This window comes from Hyla sarda, chromosome 1, assembly GCF_029499605.1.
Source record: "Hyla sarda isolate aHylSar1 chromosome 1, aHylSar1.hap1, whole genome shotgun sequence".
In the NCBI taxonomy this organism is placed as follows: Eukaryota; Metazoa; Chordata; class Amphibia; order Anura; family Hylidae; genus Hyla; species Hyla sarda.
This window is the reverse complement of record NC_079189.1, coordinates 300,223,895-300,239,911: the sequence shown is the minus strand read 5'-3', so window position 1 is coordinate 300,239,911 and position 16,017 is coordinate 300,223,895. Positions and strand designations below refer to the sequence as shown.

Below are 16,017 nucleotides of genomic sequence, written 5' to 3'. Positions count from 1 at the left end.
AAGGATACTTTCCTCCACTTTCATTTACTTTCCTCCACAACTGAGATGACAATAATACTGGTTATCAATTTAGCCTAGTCATATGAACTTCAAGTGTTAGACATGGTTTTAAACTGCACATTTTTTTTTTACAGTCTACATTTTGTATAATGCATGCCTAGTTTAAACTTTTTATTATTGCATACTTGATATTTTTATGTTATATCATACACATATTGTTAGGCTGTTACATTATGTATTTCTTTACAGGTTTAAACTTTTAATATTAGAGTTATTCTTCATTAGACAACATTTTATGTCACATGTGTACATATAAGTATTCCCATGTCTATAAGAGCCAATTACTTCCTAACACATAGTATATTGCTCATATAGTCAAAGGAGCAAGAAATAATAGTACTAACTGGATAAATCTGGGCTAATGTTTAAGGTCTTTTTGTTATTTCTCCTTTTTATTGCATATCTTAAAAAGGAGTAGCCTAGTGCAGACTATTCCAACTCCGTAGTGCCCGGGCTGAAAAAATTTGAAAACAAACTTTCACTCCCCTTCCTGCATTCCCCCAGAGCGCCGCTACAGCTGATCGGTCCTCCGGTCCCAGTTTTTTTCCGTGTGCACGGATCGTCACACGTGGCTCAGCCTGTCACCGGCCACATCGATGTCCCGCCTCGGCCGCTGATAGGCTGAACGCCGTGTGATGATCCGTGCAAAGGAAGAAGACTGGACCTATCAGCTGTAGCGGCACTCCGGGGGTATGCAGGAAGGCGAGTGAAAGTTTTTTTTTTTTTTTTTTTTTTTTTTTTTTACAGCCCGGGCACAACGGAGTTGGAATAGTCTGCAGTCCTTTAAGCATGTCCTGTATCTTTTCTATTAAAGCTTTGGTAAGATTGGTCCTAATATACACTGAAAGAATCCATAAGCTGTGACAACATGTATCTGGGGGTGTGATTTATGCTCATTTTGTAACCTCATTGGAAAAAGAGTCCAAAATTAGGTGAGTGGGCAGTTGCACTCCTATGATAAGTATGTGACAATTACTTTCTTACCAGCGAGCTGGGGGATCAAACTGCAAGTTGGATAAAGGTTCATCAAGGGGAAGAAGAATGTGCATGTCACACAAAGACAGGTTATGCTTATACTCCAGGCTGATTTCTGTGGAGGTGGGAGTGCAATTCCAGGAAGATGAAAGCTGCAAGGGAGCAGCAGAAATGCCTGCCTTGAAAACCTAGGAGAAGGAAAAAAATTAACAGCATAATTCTCCTTGACATTTATAATAGCAGAAGTTAAGAATGACCGATGGTCAGTGACAAAATGATAAAGGACTTAAAATGTTATTTGAAAAAAATACCTGATATTTGAGCAGGACAACATTGTAATAAGGAGCAGTTTGCTGTTCTGCCATGTTCTGCAGGTGACAAGTCAGCCGCTGCATGTTTAGCCAGAAGTCTTTGCAGTTAGGGTCACTCTGAGATAGGTCACTGGGGAAAATCAGTATAGAAAGATTTTTTTATTGTAATGGTTCCCATTTCAAATGAAAAAAAGCAAACAATGCAATGTATAGAACACTTTATTTTCAAGCCTCTCGTACAATTATTAGTAGATAATACTTCAGACGTAGCTTCAGAACAATGAAACATGCTGGAGCAGATTACATTTTTTATTTTCTGAGCTGACAGGAAGTAACCATTTACAAGCTGTGTCTTCTAGAATTAGAATGAGTTAGCATGTCACTGCTGGCCACTGTATGTTGGCATGGTTTCCATGTATGTGATAATCACAACATACATGCCCCACTGTCTCAAGCCATCCACTTCAAATGGGGAGGAAAAATAGTGTTAAGAAAAGACGAAATTTCATACCTTTTCTGTTCCCCAGATATCCCCTTTAACCCCTTCAGGACGGAGCCCATTTTGGCCTTAAGGACCGGAGCGTTTTTTGCACATCTGACCACTGTCACTTTAAACATTAATAACTCTGGAATGCTTTTAGTTATCATTCTGATTCCGAGATTGTTTTTTCGTGACATATTCTACTTTAACATAGTGGTAAATTTTTGTCGATACTTGCATAATTTCTTGGTGAAAAATCCGTAAATTTGATGAAAAATTTGAAAATTTTGCATTTTTCTAACTTTGAAGCTCTCTGCTTGTAAGGAAAATGGATATTACGAATACATTTTTTTTTGGTTCACATATACAATATGTCTACTTTATGTTTGCATCATAAAATTGATGTGTTTTTACTTTTGGAAGGCACCAGAGGGCTTCAACGGTCAGCAGCAATTTTCCGATTTTTCACAAAATTTTCAAACTCAGTATTTTTCAGGGACCAGTTCAGGTTTGAAGTGGATTTGAAGGGTCTTCATATTAGAAATACCCCATAAATGACCCCATTATAAAAACTACACCCCCAAAAGTATTCAAAATGACATTCAGTCAGCGTTTTAACCCTTTAGGTGTTTCACAGGAATAGAAGCAAAGTGAAGGAGAAAATTCACAATCTTCATTTTTTACACTCACATGTTCTTGCAGACCCAATTTTTGAATTTTTACAAGGGGTAAAAGGACAAAATTTTTACTTGTATTTGTAGCCCAATTTCTCTCGAGTAAGCACATACCTCATATGTCTATGTAAAGTGTTCGGCGGGCGCAGTAGAGGGCTCAGAAGGGAAGGAGCGACAAGGGGATTTTGGAGAGTACGTTTTTCTGAAATGGTTTTTGGGGGGCATGTTACCTTTAGGAAGCCCTTATGGTGCCAGAACAGCAAAAAAAAAACACATGGCATACCATTTTGGAAACTAGACCCCTCGGGGAATGTAACATGGGATAAAGTGAACCTTAATACCCCACAGGTGTTTCACGACTTTTGCAAATGGAAAAAAAAATAATAATTTTTTACCTAAAATGCTTGTTTTCCCAAAAATTTTTTATTTTTAAAAAGGGTAATAGCAGAAAATACCCCTAAAAATTTGAAGCCCAATTTCTCCCGATTCAGAAAACACCCCATATGGGGGTGAAAAGTGCTCTGCTGGCGCACTACAGGTCTCGGAAGAGAAGGAGTCACATTTGGCTTTTTGAACGCAAATTTTTCTCTGGGGGCATGCCGCATTTAGGAAGCCCCTATGGTGCCAGGACAGCAAAAAAAACCCCACATGGCATACCATTTTGGAAACTAGACCCCTCGGGGAACGTAACAAGGGGTTAAGTGAACCTTTATACCCCACAGGTGTTTCACGACTTTTGCATATGTAAAAAAAAAAAAATTTTTTTTACCTAAAATGCTTGTTTTCCCAAAAATTTTACATTTTTAAAAAGGGTAAAAGCAGAAAATACCCCCCAAAATTTGTAACACAATTTCTCCCGAGTACGGCGATACCCCATATGTGGCCCTAAACTGTTGCCTTGAAATACGACAGGGCTCCAAAGTGAGAGCGCCATGCGCATTTGAGGCCTAAATTAGGGATTGCATAGGGGTGGACATAGGGGTATTCTACGCCAGTGATTCCCAAACAGGGTGCCTCCAGCTGTTGCAAAACTCCCAGCATGCCTGGACAGTCAACGGCTGTCCGACAATACTGGGAGTTGTTTTGCAACAGCTGGAGGCTCCGTTCTGGAAACAGTGGCGTACCAGACGTTTTTCATTTTTATTGGGGAGGGGAGGGGGGTTGTATAGGGGTATGTGTATACGTAGTGTTTTTTACTTTTTATTTTATTTTTTGTGTTAGTGTAGTGTAGTGTTTTTAGGGTACAGTCGCACGGGCGGGGGTTCACAGTAGTTTCTCGCTGGCAATTTGAGCTGCAGCAGAAAGTTTGCGGCAGCTCAAATTTGCAGCCAGATACTTACTGTAATCCTCCACCCATGTGAGTGTACCCTGTACGTTCACATTGGGGGGGACATCCAGCTGTTGCATAACTACAACTCCCAGCATGCCCGTTGGCTGTCGGTGACTGCTGAGAGTTGCAGTTTTGCAACAGCTGTAGGCACACTGGTTATGTATCACTGAGTTTGTGACCTAACTCAGTGTTTCACAACCAGTGTGCCTCCAGCTGTTGCAAAACTACAACTCCCAGCATGTACGGTGCATGGTGTACGGTGACTGCTGAGAGTTGTAGTTTGCAACAGCTGGAGGCACACCGGTCGTGAAACACTGAGTTAGGTAAAAAAAAACTCTGAGTTTCACAACCAGTGTGCCTTCAGCTGTTGCAAAACTACAACTCTCAGCAGTCACCGACAGCCAACGGGCATGCTGGAAGTTGTAGTTATGCAACCAGCAGATGCACCACTACAACTCCCAGCATGCACTTTAGCTGTTTGTGCAAGCTGGGAGTTGTAGTTATACAACAGCTGAAGGTACACTTTTCCATAGAAAGAATGTGCCTCCAGCTGTTGCAAAACCATAAGTCCCAGCATGCCCATAAGGGAATGCTGGGAGTTGTGGTGGTCTGCCTCCTGCTGTTGCATAACTACAGCTCCCAGCATGCCCTTTTTGCATGCTGGGATCTGTTGCTAAGCAACAGCAGGAGGCTGTCACTCACCTCCAACGATCCTCGCCGCACAGGTCAGTCCCTCGTCGTCTCCGCCGCCGCAGCTGCTCCTGGGGCCCCGATCCCAACAGGGGCGCCGGGGATCGGGGTCCCCAGCACCCGGGGTCCACGTCCCGCACCTGCTCACGTCCTCCGGAAGAGGGGCGGAGCGGGTGCGGGAGTGACACCCGCAGCAGGCGCCCTGATTGGTCGGCCGGTAATCCGGCCGACGAATCAGGGCGATCGTGAGGTGGCACCAGTGCCACCTCACCCCTGCAGGCTCTGGCTGTTCGGGGCCGTCAGAGACGGCCCCGAACAGCCAGTAATTCCGGGTCACCGGGTCACTGGAGACCCGATTGACCCGGAATCGCCGCAGATCGCTGGACTGAATTGTCCAGCGATCTGCGGCGATCGCCGACATGGGGGGACATAATGACCCCCCTGGGCGATATGCCGGGATGCCTGCTGAACGATTTCAGCAGGCATCCGGCTCCGGTCCCCAACCGGCTAGCGGTGGGGGCCGGAATTCCCACGGGCGTATGGATACGCCCTCGGTCCTTAAGGACTCGGCATGCAGGGCGTATCCATACGCCCTATGTCCTGAAGAGGTTAAGAGTCTATTCACATGTACAGTATTCTGTGTAGATTTGATGCACAGGATTTGAAGCTGTGTTCAGTCATTTAGTTTACAATGAAATCTGCAGCATAAAATCCTGCGCATCAAATATATGCAGGATACTGTACGTGTGAATGCACTAAGCATATTTAAGACGTTTATATTTTTCCTGCAGCTCTGCTGCAGATTTGATGCCCACTGACTTCAATGGGCAGCAAAATCTGCTGGAACAAAACTGCAGCAGAAAATACACACGTGTAAACGCACCCTACAACAGGAAAACCACCTCAATGTGGTTCTTTTACATGGGGTGTGTGGTTTTGTGATGCAAGCTGCACCAATTTTGGCATCAAAAACCTGTTTTATATGCAGAAAAAGTAGTGACAGCACGCTTTTTAATGCTGATGTTCATTAAATCTTCCAATGAAATCACTGTAAGCTTTAATAGCGCTAGGTTGTTCTCAAATCTAAGCGCTAAATCTTTAACTGCTGCCTCTTCTGGGATTGAGAAATTTACAGCACTTAAACCAAAATGCATGTGGCCTTTTCCATACCTATAAAGAAGATCAGGATTAGGAATGAAATGTTCAACTTCAGATGTGTGGATCAGCCGAAAGCTTAACACAGGAGGTGGAGTGGATCCTCCAAACACACGAAGGATACCCCATGGAAAGGACATAGTGAGTTCTCCTGAGACACGCACCCCTGAGCTAAAAAAATTTAAAAAAAAAAAACAGAACATGTGAATATTTAATTATTCCAATTGGAACAAAAAAAATTTGGCATAATATTTTGCCCTTGTTTAGATCGTAGAACATATGAGCTTACATTTTGGGTAAATTTGTGTGAAACAAGATCACAAGGATTTTATATTGTGGACAAACCTATAGTCAAAAACCGCAGCTACAAACTTACCCCTCCAACACCCCTTCTTCAAAAACAGCATGCACATATTCTGTGAATGCAGCTGCAACAGGAAGGGACTCCTGAGAACCAAGAATAACCGGACTGGGTCCACGAGATAATCCTGGAAGAAGGTAAATTAAAAGAAGTTATAAAGACTAAAAATGTCTATGTACAGAAGAGCTAAAATCATACTGATAAGTTTTGCTGACTGCCTTTTCCATTAGCAGCAAGTATTAAAGAATTTACACATGCAGATATTCTGCAGGTTTTCTGCTGCAGGTTTAATCCACAACAAATTATGTTGACTTCAAATCCACCCGTACGAATGTACCCTTGCTCTCATTTCAGACATGACAAAAGTTTTAATCGATTGGCTACGACCCCCAAAGATCCCTAGATATAGCCAAGGAAGCAAGTTCGGCAGCCCGCTTCACCATGACTAAGAGCAACTGCTCGAAACGCGTCGGCGTTTCACTCCTCTTTTGTTTTTAAGTGACATGGCACTTGCCACCCAGTGGCGATTTTCCATGTTTTAATAGTTGCCATTAAAGGTTAAGTTTTATTGGATACTTCTACCCAAGAGCTGGACCCTGTCTACTATTCTTTTCCTCAGCCCGCTTCACTCCCTGGCTTGGCACTTGCTCTGACTTATGTTGGAGCCTGTCTCCTACAATATTTTATGGAGTCGCTCTTTTTTAATTTTTGTTTTAAAGAAATGACCATGATGCTTTCATTTTTCTTGTTATGGTGTTGCTTCATGTTTCCTGCATTACAACACATTTTATGTTAATAAGGATAATTTTGATATTGAAGTTTTTATTTACATAATTCTCTGTATTCTCTATATATTTTTAACCTTACAGCTTGAGTTAGCTTTACAATTTACTTTATTTTAAGGGGAGGGGAGATGGGGATTAGGATATACATTGCTGAGGCCATATGGCTTTGAGGGGAGCTTCATCCTAATCTCTAAGGCAACATGGAAAGGGGGGGGGGTGTCAACTATTATATAAACATTTTGATATATTATTTCTGCCTGGGTGCCAGCAGTGAAATTGTTAATGATTGTGAAAATTTGAATAACAAAAATAAAAACAAAAATATCTTGTCATGCAAACATACTTACACAAAAAAAAAAATATTTAAATAAAGGGGAATTTTCTTGGCAAATAGTACAAGTCTAGTCTGTTGGAAAAGCCATTCAAAATGGAATAGTAATGAAAAAAACAAACACAACATAAAAGTTTAGAAGTAACTTTTCCATACATCCTTACCAACAGACAGCCCAGCACTTAAAGTTGGAGGAGAGATGAATCCACGATCACTGGTTGTACTAGATGGAGCACCAGGAATCAGTAGTGATTGATTGATAGATGCAGTCTGCAAAAAAAAAAAACATATTGGAAAGAAGTGGACCCAGAACTGACCCTCTGTGGTACTCCTCTTGTAACAGGCACCAAACCAGAGTAAGTTCCATTGACACCCACCCTCTGCTTCCTATCACTGAGCCAGTTGCTAATCTATTTACATATACTGTATCCTCCCCCTAGTCCCAGCATCCTCATTTTATGTACTAACCTTTGTGAGACTCGGTATCATCTGCCTTAGAAAAGTCCAGATTCACTCTGGTCCAATCTATAACTGACCTCCTCATAGAAGCTGATCAGATTAGTCTGACAGCAACATAATAAGGGTCTGTCTTAATTTCTGCAGAACTCGGGTGAATGCCATCTTGACGCAATGATTTGTGTGTCTTAAATGGGCACTGTCAGATCCAAAAGCTATTTATAGGCTGTTGCTGATGAAAATTAAAGACAATTTGTAATATTGTTTTAAAAAAATGTAATACTCAAAAAAAAAAAAAAAATAAATAAAAAACAGCTTTTGAAAATCCCACCACTAGGGGCCCCCATGCCTACTGGGACACTAATGCTGCAATTTGAAGAATTCAAAATGACATTCAAAAAGCTTGTTAACCCTTTAGGTGTTTAACAGGAATAGAAGCAAAGTGAAGGTAAAAAGTCAAAAATCTTCTAAAATATTGTTGTAGCCTCAATTTCTTTTATTTTCACAATGTATTAACCCCTTAAAGGAGTAGTCCAGTAGTGAACAAGTGAACAACTTATCCCCTATCCTAAGGATAGGGGATAAGTTTGAGATTGCAGGGGGTCCGACCGCTGGGGCCCCCCGCGATCTCCTGTACAGGGCCCCGGCAGCCCGCAAGAAGGGGGCGTGTCGACCCCGCAAAAAGCGGCGGCCGACACGCCCCCTCAATACAACTCTATGGCAGAGCCGGAGCGCTGCCTTCGGCAATCTCCGGCTCTGCCATAGCGATGTATTGAGGGGGCGTGTCAGCCGCCGCTTCGTGCGGGGGTCAACACCCGATATCTGGCCGGAGAGCCTGGCCCCCGTACAGAGAGATCGCAGGGGGCCCCAGCGGTCGGACCCCCTGCAATCTCAAACTTATCCCCTATCCTTAGGATAGGGGATAAGTTTTTCACCACTGGACTACCCCCTTTAAGGACCCAGCCCTTTTTGCACATCTGACCACTGTCACTTTATGCATTAATAACTCTGGGATGCTTTTACCGATTATTCTGATTCAGAGATGTTTTTTTCGTGACATATTCTACTTTATGATAATGGTAAATTTTCATCGTTACTTGCATCCTTTCTTGGTGAAAAAATCCCCAAATTTCATGAAAATTTTGCATTTTTTAACTTTGAAACTCTCTGCTTATAAGGAAAAAGGATATTCCAAATAAATTATATAATTATATATTGATTCACATATACAAATATGTGTACTTTATGTTTGCATCATAAAGTTGACATGTTTTTACTTTTGGAAGACATTAGGGGGCTTCAAAGTTCACCAGCAATTTTCCACAAAGTTTACAAAATCAGAATTTTTCAGGGACCAGTTCAGTTTTGAAGTGGATTTGAGGGGTCTTCTTATTAGATATACCCCATAAATGACCCCATTATAAAGACTGCACCCCCCAAAGTATTCAAAATGACATTCAGAAAGTGTGTTAACCCTTTAGGTGTTTCACAGGAATAGCAACAAGGTGAAGGAGAAAATTCTAAATTTTCATTTTTTACACTCGCATGTTCTTGTAGACCCAGTTTTACAAGGGGTAAAAGGAGAAAAAGCCCCACAGAATTAATAACCCAATTTCTCTTGAGTAAGGAAATACCTCATATGTGGATGTCAAGTGCTCTGTGCGTGCACTAGAAGGCTCAGAAGGGAAGGAGCGACAATGGGATTTTGGAGAGTGAGTTTTTCTGAAATGGTTTTTGGGGGGCATGTCACATTTAGGAAGCACCTATGGTGCCAGAACAGCAGAAAACCCACCACATGGCATACTATTTTGGAAACTACACCCCCCAAGGGATGTAACAAGTGGTCCGCTGAGCCATTACACCGCACAGGTGTGTAAATCGGATGTGTAAATTAATAAATTAATTTTTTTTCACTAAAATGCTGGTTTTCCCCCAAATTTTACATTTTTCCAAGGGGTTATAGGAGAAAATGCCCCCCAAAATTTGTAACCCCATCTCTTCTGAGTATTGAAATACCCCATGTGGAAGTCAAGTGCTCTGCTGGCGCACTACAATGTCAATGTCCAAGTCACATTTGGCTTTTGGAAAGCAATTAGGAAGCCACTATGGTGCCAGAACAGAAAAAACAAAAACCCCAAAAAAAACAAAAAATTAAAATAAAAAATACATATGGCATACAATTTTGGAAACTACACCCCTCAAGGAACGTAACAAGGCGTACAGTGAGCCTCAACACCCCACAGGTGCTTGACAAAGTTGGACGTGAGAATGAAAAATTTGATTTTTTTCCCTAAAATGCTGGTGTTACCCCATATTTTTCATTTTCACAAGGGGTAATTGGAGAAAAAGCCTCCCAAAATTTGTAACCCCTGAGTATGGAAATACCCCATATGTGGATGTAAAGTGCTCTGTGGGCGAAATACAATGCTCAGAAGAGGAGGAGCGCCACTGAGCATTAGGTGAGGGAATTTGGTAGGAATAGAAGTGGGAGGCCATGTGTGTTTACAAAGTCCCCCGTGGTGCCAGAACAGTGGACCCCCCCCCCCCCACATGTGACCCCATTTTGGAAACTACACCCCTCACAGAATTTAATAAGGGGTGCAGTGAACATTTACACCCTACTGGCGTTTGACAGATTTTTGGAACAGTGGTCTGTGAAAATTTGCACAGCCCACTGTTCCAAAGATCTGTCAGACACCTGTGGGGCATAAATGCTCACTGTACCCCTTATTACATTACATGAGGGGTGTAGTTTCCAAAATTGGGTCACATGGGGGGGGGGGGCAAATGTAGGGTAACACCAGCATTTTAGTGAAAAAAAATGTTTTCTATTATTTTCACATCCAACTTTAATGAAAATTTGTCAAACACCTGCTCACTATACCCCCTTGTCACGTTCCGTGTGGGGTGTAGTTTCCAAAATGGGGGTCACATGTGGGTATTTATTGTTTTGCGTTTATGTCAGAACCGCTGTAAAATCAGCCACCCCTGTGCAAATCACCAATTTAGACCTCAAATGTACATAGTGCGCTCTCACTCCTCAGCTTTGTTGTGCGCCCACAGAGCATTTTACGCCCACATATGGGGTATTTCCGTACTCAGGAGAAATTGTGTTAACATTTTTTTTTTCCTTTTACCGCATGTGAAAATTAAAAGTATGGGGCAACACCAGCATGTTAGTACAAATTATTACTATTTTTTTTTTTTTAACACTAACATGCTGGTGTAGACCCCAACTTTACCTTTTCATAAGGGGTAAAAGGAAACTGTTTCCTTGAAATATGACAGGGCTCCGAAGTGAGAGAGCGCCATGCGCATTTGAGGACTAAATTGGGGATTTGAAGCCGCCACAAAAATACCCTACGGCAGTGTTTCCCAAACAGGGTGTCTCCAGCTGTTGCAAAACTCCCAGCATGCCTTGACAGTCAGTGGCTGTCCGGCAATACTGTGAGTTGTTGTTTTTCAACAGCTGGAGGCTCCGTTTTGGAAACAGTGCTGTACAATATATATATATATTTTTTTATTGGGTGGGGCGACTGTGTAGTGTTTTTAGGACACATTCACACGGGCGGAGGTTAACAGTGAGTTTCTTTGCTGGGTGTTTGAGCTGCGGCGGAAAATTTGCCGCATCTCAAACTTGCAGCAGAACTTGCTGTAAACCCACCCGTGTGAATGTACCCTGTTTTTTTTTTTACGCTAACATCTTGATTTATCCCCTAACTTTTTAATTTTACAAGGGTATGGAAGTATGGAAATACACCATATGTGGACATAAAGTGCTCTGCAGGCGGTACAGCAGGGGTCAGAAGGAAAGGCGTGCCATTGGGCTTTTGGAGATAGAATTTGGCTGGAATAGATGTTGGAGGCCATGTCACATTTATAAAGCTCCTATGGTGCCAGAACAGTCGAAATCCCCCCCCCCCATGTGACCGCATTTTGGAAACTATACCCCTAAAGGAACATACAAAGGGGTGCAGTGAACATTTACAACCCACAGATGTCTGACAGATTTTTAAAGCCGTGGTCTGTTATGAAAAATTTAATTTTTCATTTTAACAGACCCCTGTTCCAAAAATCTGTCAGACACCTGTAGGGTGTAAATGCTCACTGCACCCCTTGTTACATTTCTTGAGGGGTGCAGTTTTCAAAACAGGTGTTTATTTATTTATTAATTTTTTAAAGCTTTTATGTCACAACCTCTGCAACAGCCATTGAGGTGCAAATCACCAATTCAAGCCTCAAATGTACATGGTGCTATCTCACTCTTGAGCCATGTTGTGCACCTGAAGGACAACTTTCCGTCCACATATCGGGTATTTCCGTACTTGGGAGAAATTGCATTACAACTTGGGGCAGCACAAGCATGTTAGTGTAAAAAATTCAATTGGTAAACATGCTGGTGTAGCCCCAAGTTTTCCAATTCATAAGGGGTAAAGGAGAAGAAGACCCCAAAATTTGTAACACAGTTTCTCCAGAGTACAGAAATACCCCATATGTGGCCTAAACAGTCTCCTTGAAATACCACAGGGTTTGGGAGGGAGATAGCGCCATGAGCTTTCCCTAAATTAGGGAATTGCACAGGGGCGGCAGACAGTGGCAGAGATTGAGAGGGCCGCGCATGGAAGGGGTAGGCAGGGGGCGTGTCCTCCTCACATGCAACCTTAGGGCCAATTTGCAACATGTAAAGTCGCAGAAACATCTAAACCCCCCCCCCCCATAGGTGATGCATATTTCTGTGACTGGCACAAGGGCAGCCATGAAGCTTCTGGAATTAAAGAAGAAGTCCAGTGGTAACAAATTTATCCCCAGGATAGGGGATAAATGTTTGATCGCTGGGGGTTCGACTGCTGGAACCCCCTGCTTTCTCCCATACAGGGCCCCGGCTCAGTGCTGCTAGAGCACGTTTCGTACCCAGCAGGTCAGCTGGTAGAAACATATCCCTTCCATTCATCTGTATGGGAGAGGCAGACACACAGCGTTCCTGTGTACCTGCCTCTCCCATAGAGATAAATAGAGGGGGCATGTTTGTACCAGCGGACCTTTTGTGTGAAACACCACACACAGCAGCCCAGCCAGGGCCCCAGCGGCCAGATCCCCCGTGATCAGACATTTATCTGTGGATAGGGGATAAATTTGTTACAACCGGACTTTTTTGAGACAAGTCCTTTTTGTGAACATATGGTAGAGTGAGATGTTAAACAAGGAGGATACCTATAACTGGTGTTCGTTTTAAATAAAATTTTACCTATTATTTTGTACTTACAAGGTTATTGTTTCTTTGTGTACGGAAAGTTGCATATGAAGACTCCGTACTGAAACACAGATTGTTATGGATTCCAGAAGTGATGCCCCAAAAATCTGGGGGGGAGAAAAAAAAAAAAAGTGTAAAATGCTTAGCACGATATACTTATAATTATAATGAATTCTAGTAAAGACTGTTATAGTCAAAGTAAGACTTCTTACTAGCCGAGATTTGCAGCCAGAAATACTACTCAGAAGTAGATTGCCCATTAGACTGATTAGTGCTATGCATAGCACTGAACGTGATTAGCAATCTAATGATTACTATAAATAGTCCCCTATGGGGACATAAAAAAAATATACATAAATATGTAAAATAATAAATAAACCCCTTCATTAATAAAAATTTTAAATTACCCCTTTTTCCTGTTTTACAAAAAAAAAAGTTAAACAAACATTTGTTATCGGCACATGCGTAAACGTCTGATCAAGATATAACATTAATGATCCCATACAGTGAACAGCATAGACTTAAAGAAAAATAAAAAATTTCAAAACTGCTGCTTTTCAGTCACATCACATTCCAAAAATAATCAAATAGAAAAGTGATTAAAAAGTCATATATACGCAAAAAAAAAAAAAAAAAAAAAAACTATCACGGCACTAAAAATTAGCCCTTTTACACCCTGTATACAGAAAAATGAGAAGGTTAAAGGTGGTCAAAACAGGACAATTTTAAACATACTTATTTTGTAAAAATAAGTTTCAACTTTTTTAAAAGCAGTAGAATAATAGAAAAGCATGTCAACATGGGTATCATTTTAATCAAACTGACCCACAGAATAAGAAGAATATTTCATTTTTACCATAAAATGAACAGCATAAAAACTAAATCCTCCAAAAGTTTCAAATTTGCAGTATTCTTTTCAATTTCCCCACACAAATATTTATTGGTTTTGCCGTACATTTTATGGTAAAATAAGTGAAGTTCATATGGGTCTGTGGAAGTAAATATAAATGAGTTATGGCTCTTAGAAGGCGAGGAGTAAAAAAACAAGAAATGCAAAAATAAAACGGGCTGTGTCCTTAAAGGGGTACTCCGGTGGAAAACTTTTTTTTTTCTTTAAATCAACTGGTGCCAGAAAGTTAAACAGATTTGTAAATTACTTCAATAATTTTTTTTTTTAATCCTTCTAGTAATTATTAGCTGCTGAATACTACAGAGGAAATTCTTTTCTTTTTGGACCACAGAGCTCTCTGCTAACATCTCTGTCCATCTAAAGAACTGTCCAGAGTAGCCGCGCGCTATTAGCCACGGGTCCCAGTTGTTGTTAGAGGCCGGGCCCGACCTGCTATGACCGGCGTTCTAGAATGGGAGCGGACTCGGGACATACATTTACGTCATGGGTCCTTAACCCCTTAAGGACTCAGGACGTACCTGTACGTCCTGAGTCCGCTCCCGTTCTATAACGCTGGGCCACAGCGGGTCGGGTCGGGCCCGGCACCTAGCAATGGCTGGGACCCGTGGCTAATAGCGCGCGGCACTGATTGCGACGCTATTAAACTTTTAGATGCAGCATTCAAAGTTGAATGTTGCGTCTAAAGGGAAAGTAAAACTTTGCCAGTTAGCTCAGGGTGCTGTTCGGGATCGCCGCGGTGAAACTGCGGCATCCCGGACAGCTGTAGGACACGGAGGGTCCCTTACCTTGCCTCCTGGTGTCCAATTGCCGAATGACTGCTCAGTGCCTGAGATTCAGGCATGAGCAGTCAAGTGGCAGAATCACTGATCAATGGTTTCCTATGAGAAACCATTGATCAATGTAAGAGATCACTTAACCCCTTCCCTAATAAAAGTTTGAAATCGCCCCCCTTTTCCCATAAACAAAAAAAAACAAAAAACTGTGTAAATATAAATAAACATATGTGGTGTCGCCGCATGCAGAAATGTCCGAATTATAAAAATATATCGTTAAACCACATGGTCAATGGCGTGTCACTTTTTATATAATGAAAAAAAAGAATAAAAAGTGATCAAAAAGTCTGATCAATACAAAAATGGTTCCGCTAAAAACTTCAGATCACGGCGCAAAAAAGGAGCCCTCATACCACCCATACGCGGAAAAATTAAGTTATAGGGGTCAGAAGATGACAATTTTAAATGTGTAAATTTTTCTGCATGTAGTTATGATTTTTTACAGAAGTATCACAAAATCAAACCTATATAAGTAGGGTATCATTTTAATCGTATGGACCTACAGAATAAAGATAAGGTGTCATTTTACTGAAAAATGTACTGCGTAGAAACGGAAGCCCCCAAAAGTTACAAAATGGAGTTTTTTCTTCAATTTTGTCACACAATGATTTTTTTTCCGCTTTGCCGTAGATTTTTGGGTAAAATGACTGATGTCATTACAAAGTAGAATTGGTGGCGCAAAAAAAATAAGACATCATATGGATTTTTAGGTGCAAAATTTAAAGGGTTATGATTTTTTAAAGGTAAGGAGAAAAAAACGAAAGTGCAAAAATGGAAAAACGCTGAGTCCTTAAGGGGTGAATGAGTTTCTAGTAATTCATTTGAACCTTTTTATTACTTTTTGTTATGGTGCAGCCTTGCAATGAGAAAAATATATAAAAAATAAATTTCAAGTTTTCCAAGATCATTCTACATTCAGCAACCCATAACAAGAATGTGAAAACTGGGTTTTCGAAATTGTGCCAAATTCATTTTTTTAATTTTTTTATTTGCATTCCATAAGGTCACTTCACAATCTGGGATTTATGGCAAAGTAGTCAGAAAGAAGCCTCTTCTCAATAAAAGACACAAGGAAGCCTGTCTGGAATTAGCCAAACACCACCCAAAAGGACTCAGACTGAGAAACAAAATTCTCTGGTCTGATAAAACCAGATTATTTTTTGGCCTAAATTCTAAGCACAATGGGGGAGATTTATCAAAGCATGTGAAGAGGAAAAGTGGTACAGTTGCCCACAGCAACCAATGGGCCTCTGAAAAGCAATCTGATTGGTTACTATGGGCAACTTTCCTCTGCATATTTTGATGCATCTTCCCCTATGTCTGGAGGAAACAAGGCACTGCTTTGGACCTCAGACCAGGCCGAAGGTTCACCTTTCAACAAGACAATGACACCAAACATATAGCTAAGACAACA

The 16,017-nt window shown here is 41.4% G+C and overlaps 1 protein-coding gene across 4 annotated transcripts in view; it reads right to left on the bottom strand.

The window, feature by feature from the left end:
• The window catches only part of FCHO1 (FCH and mu domain containing endocytic adaptor 1), a 192,992-nt gene that overhangs the window by 31,514 nt on the left and 145,461 nt on the right, over positions 1-16,017 (bottom strand). For all 4 annotated transcript variants that reach the window (XM_056518086.1, XM_056518088.1, XM_056518089.1 and 1 more), the window contains 6 exons: positions 12,873-12,967; positions 7,318-7,423; positions 6,053-6,164; positions 5,692-5,847; positions 1,347-1,476; positions 1,045-1,223 (listed from right to left, as the gene is read on the bottom strand). In XM_056518086.1, coding sequence (XP_056374061.1) covers positions 1,045-1,223; positions 1,347-1,476; positions 5,692-5,847; positions 6,053-6,164; positions 7,318-7,423; positions 12,873-12,967 — 778 coding nt within the window. The remainder of the gene's footprint in view (positions 1-1,044; positions 1,224-1,346; positions 1,477-5,691; positions 5,848-6,052; positions 6,165-7,317; positions 7,424-12,872; positions 12,968-16,017) is intronic.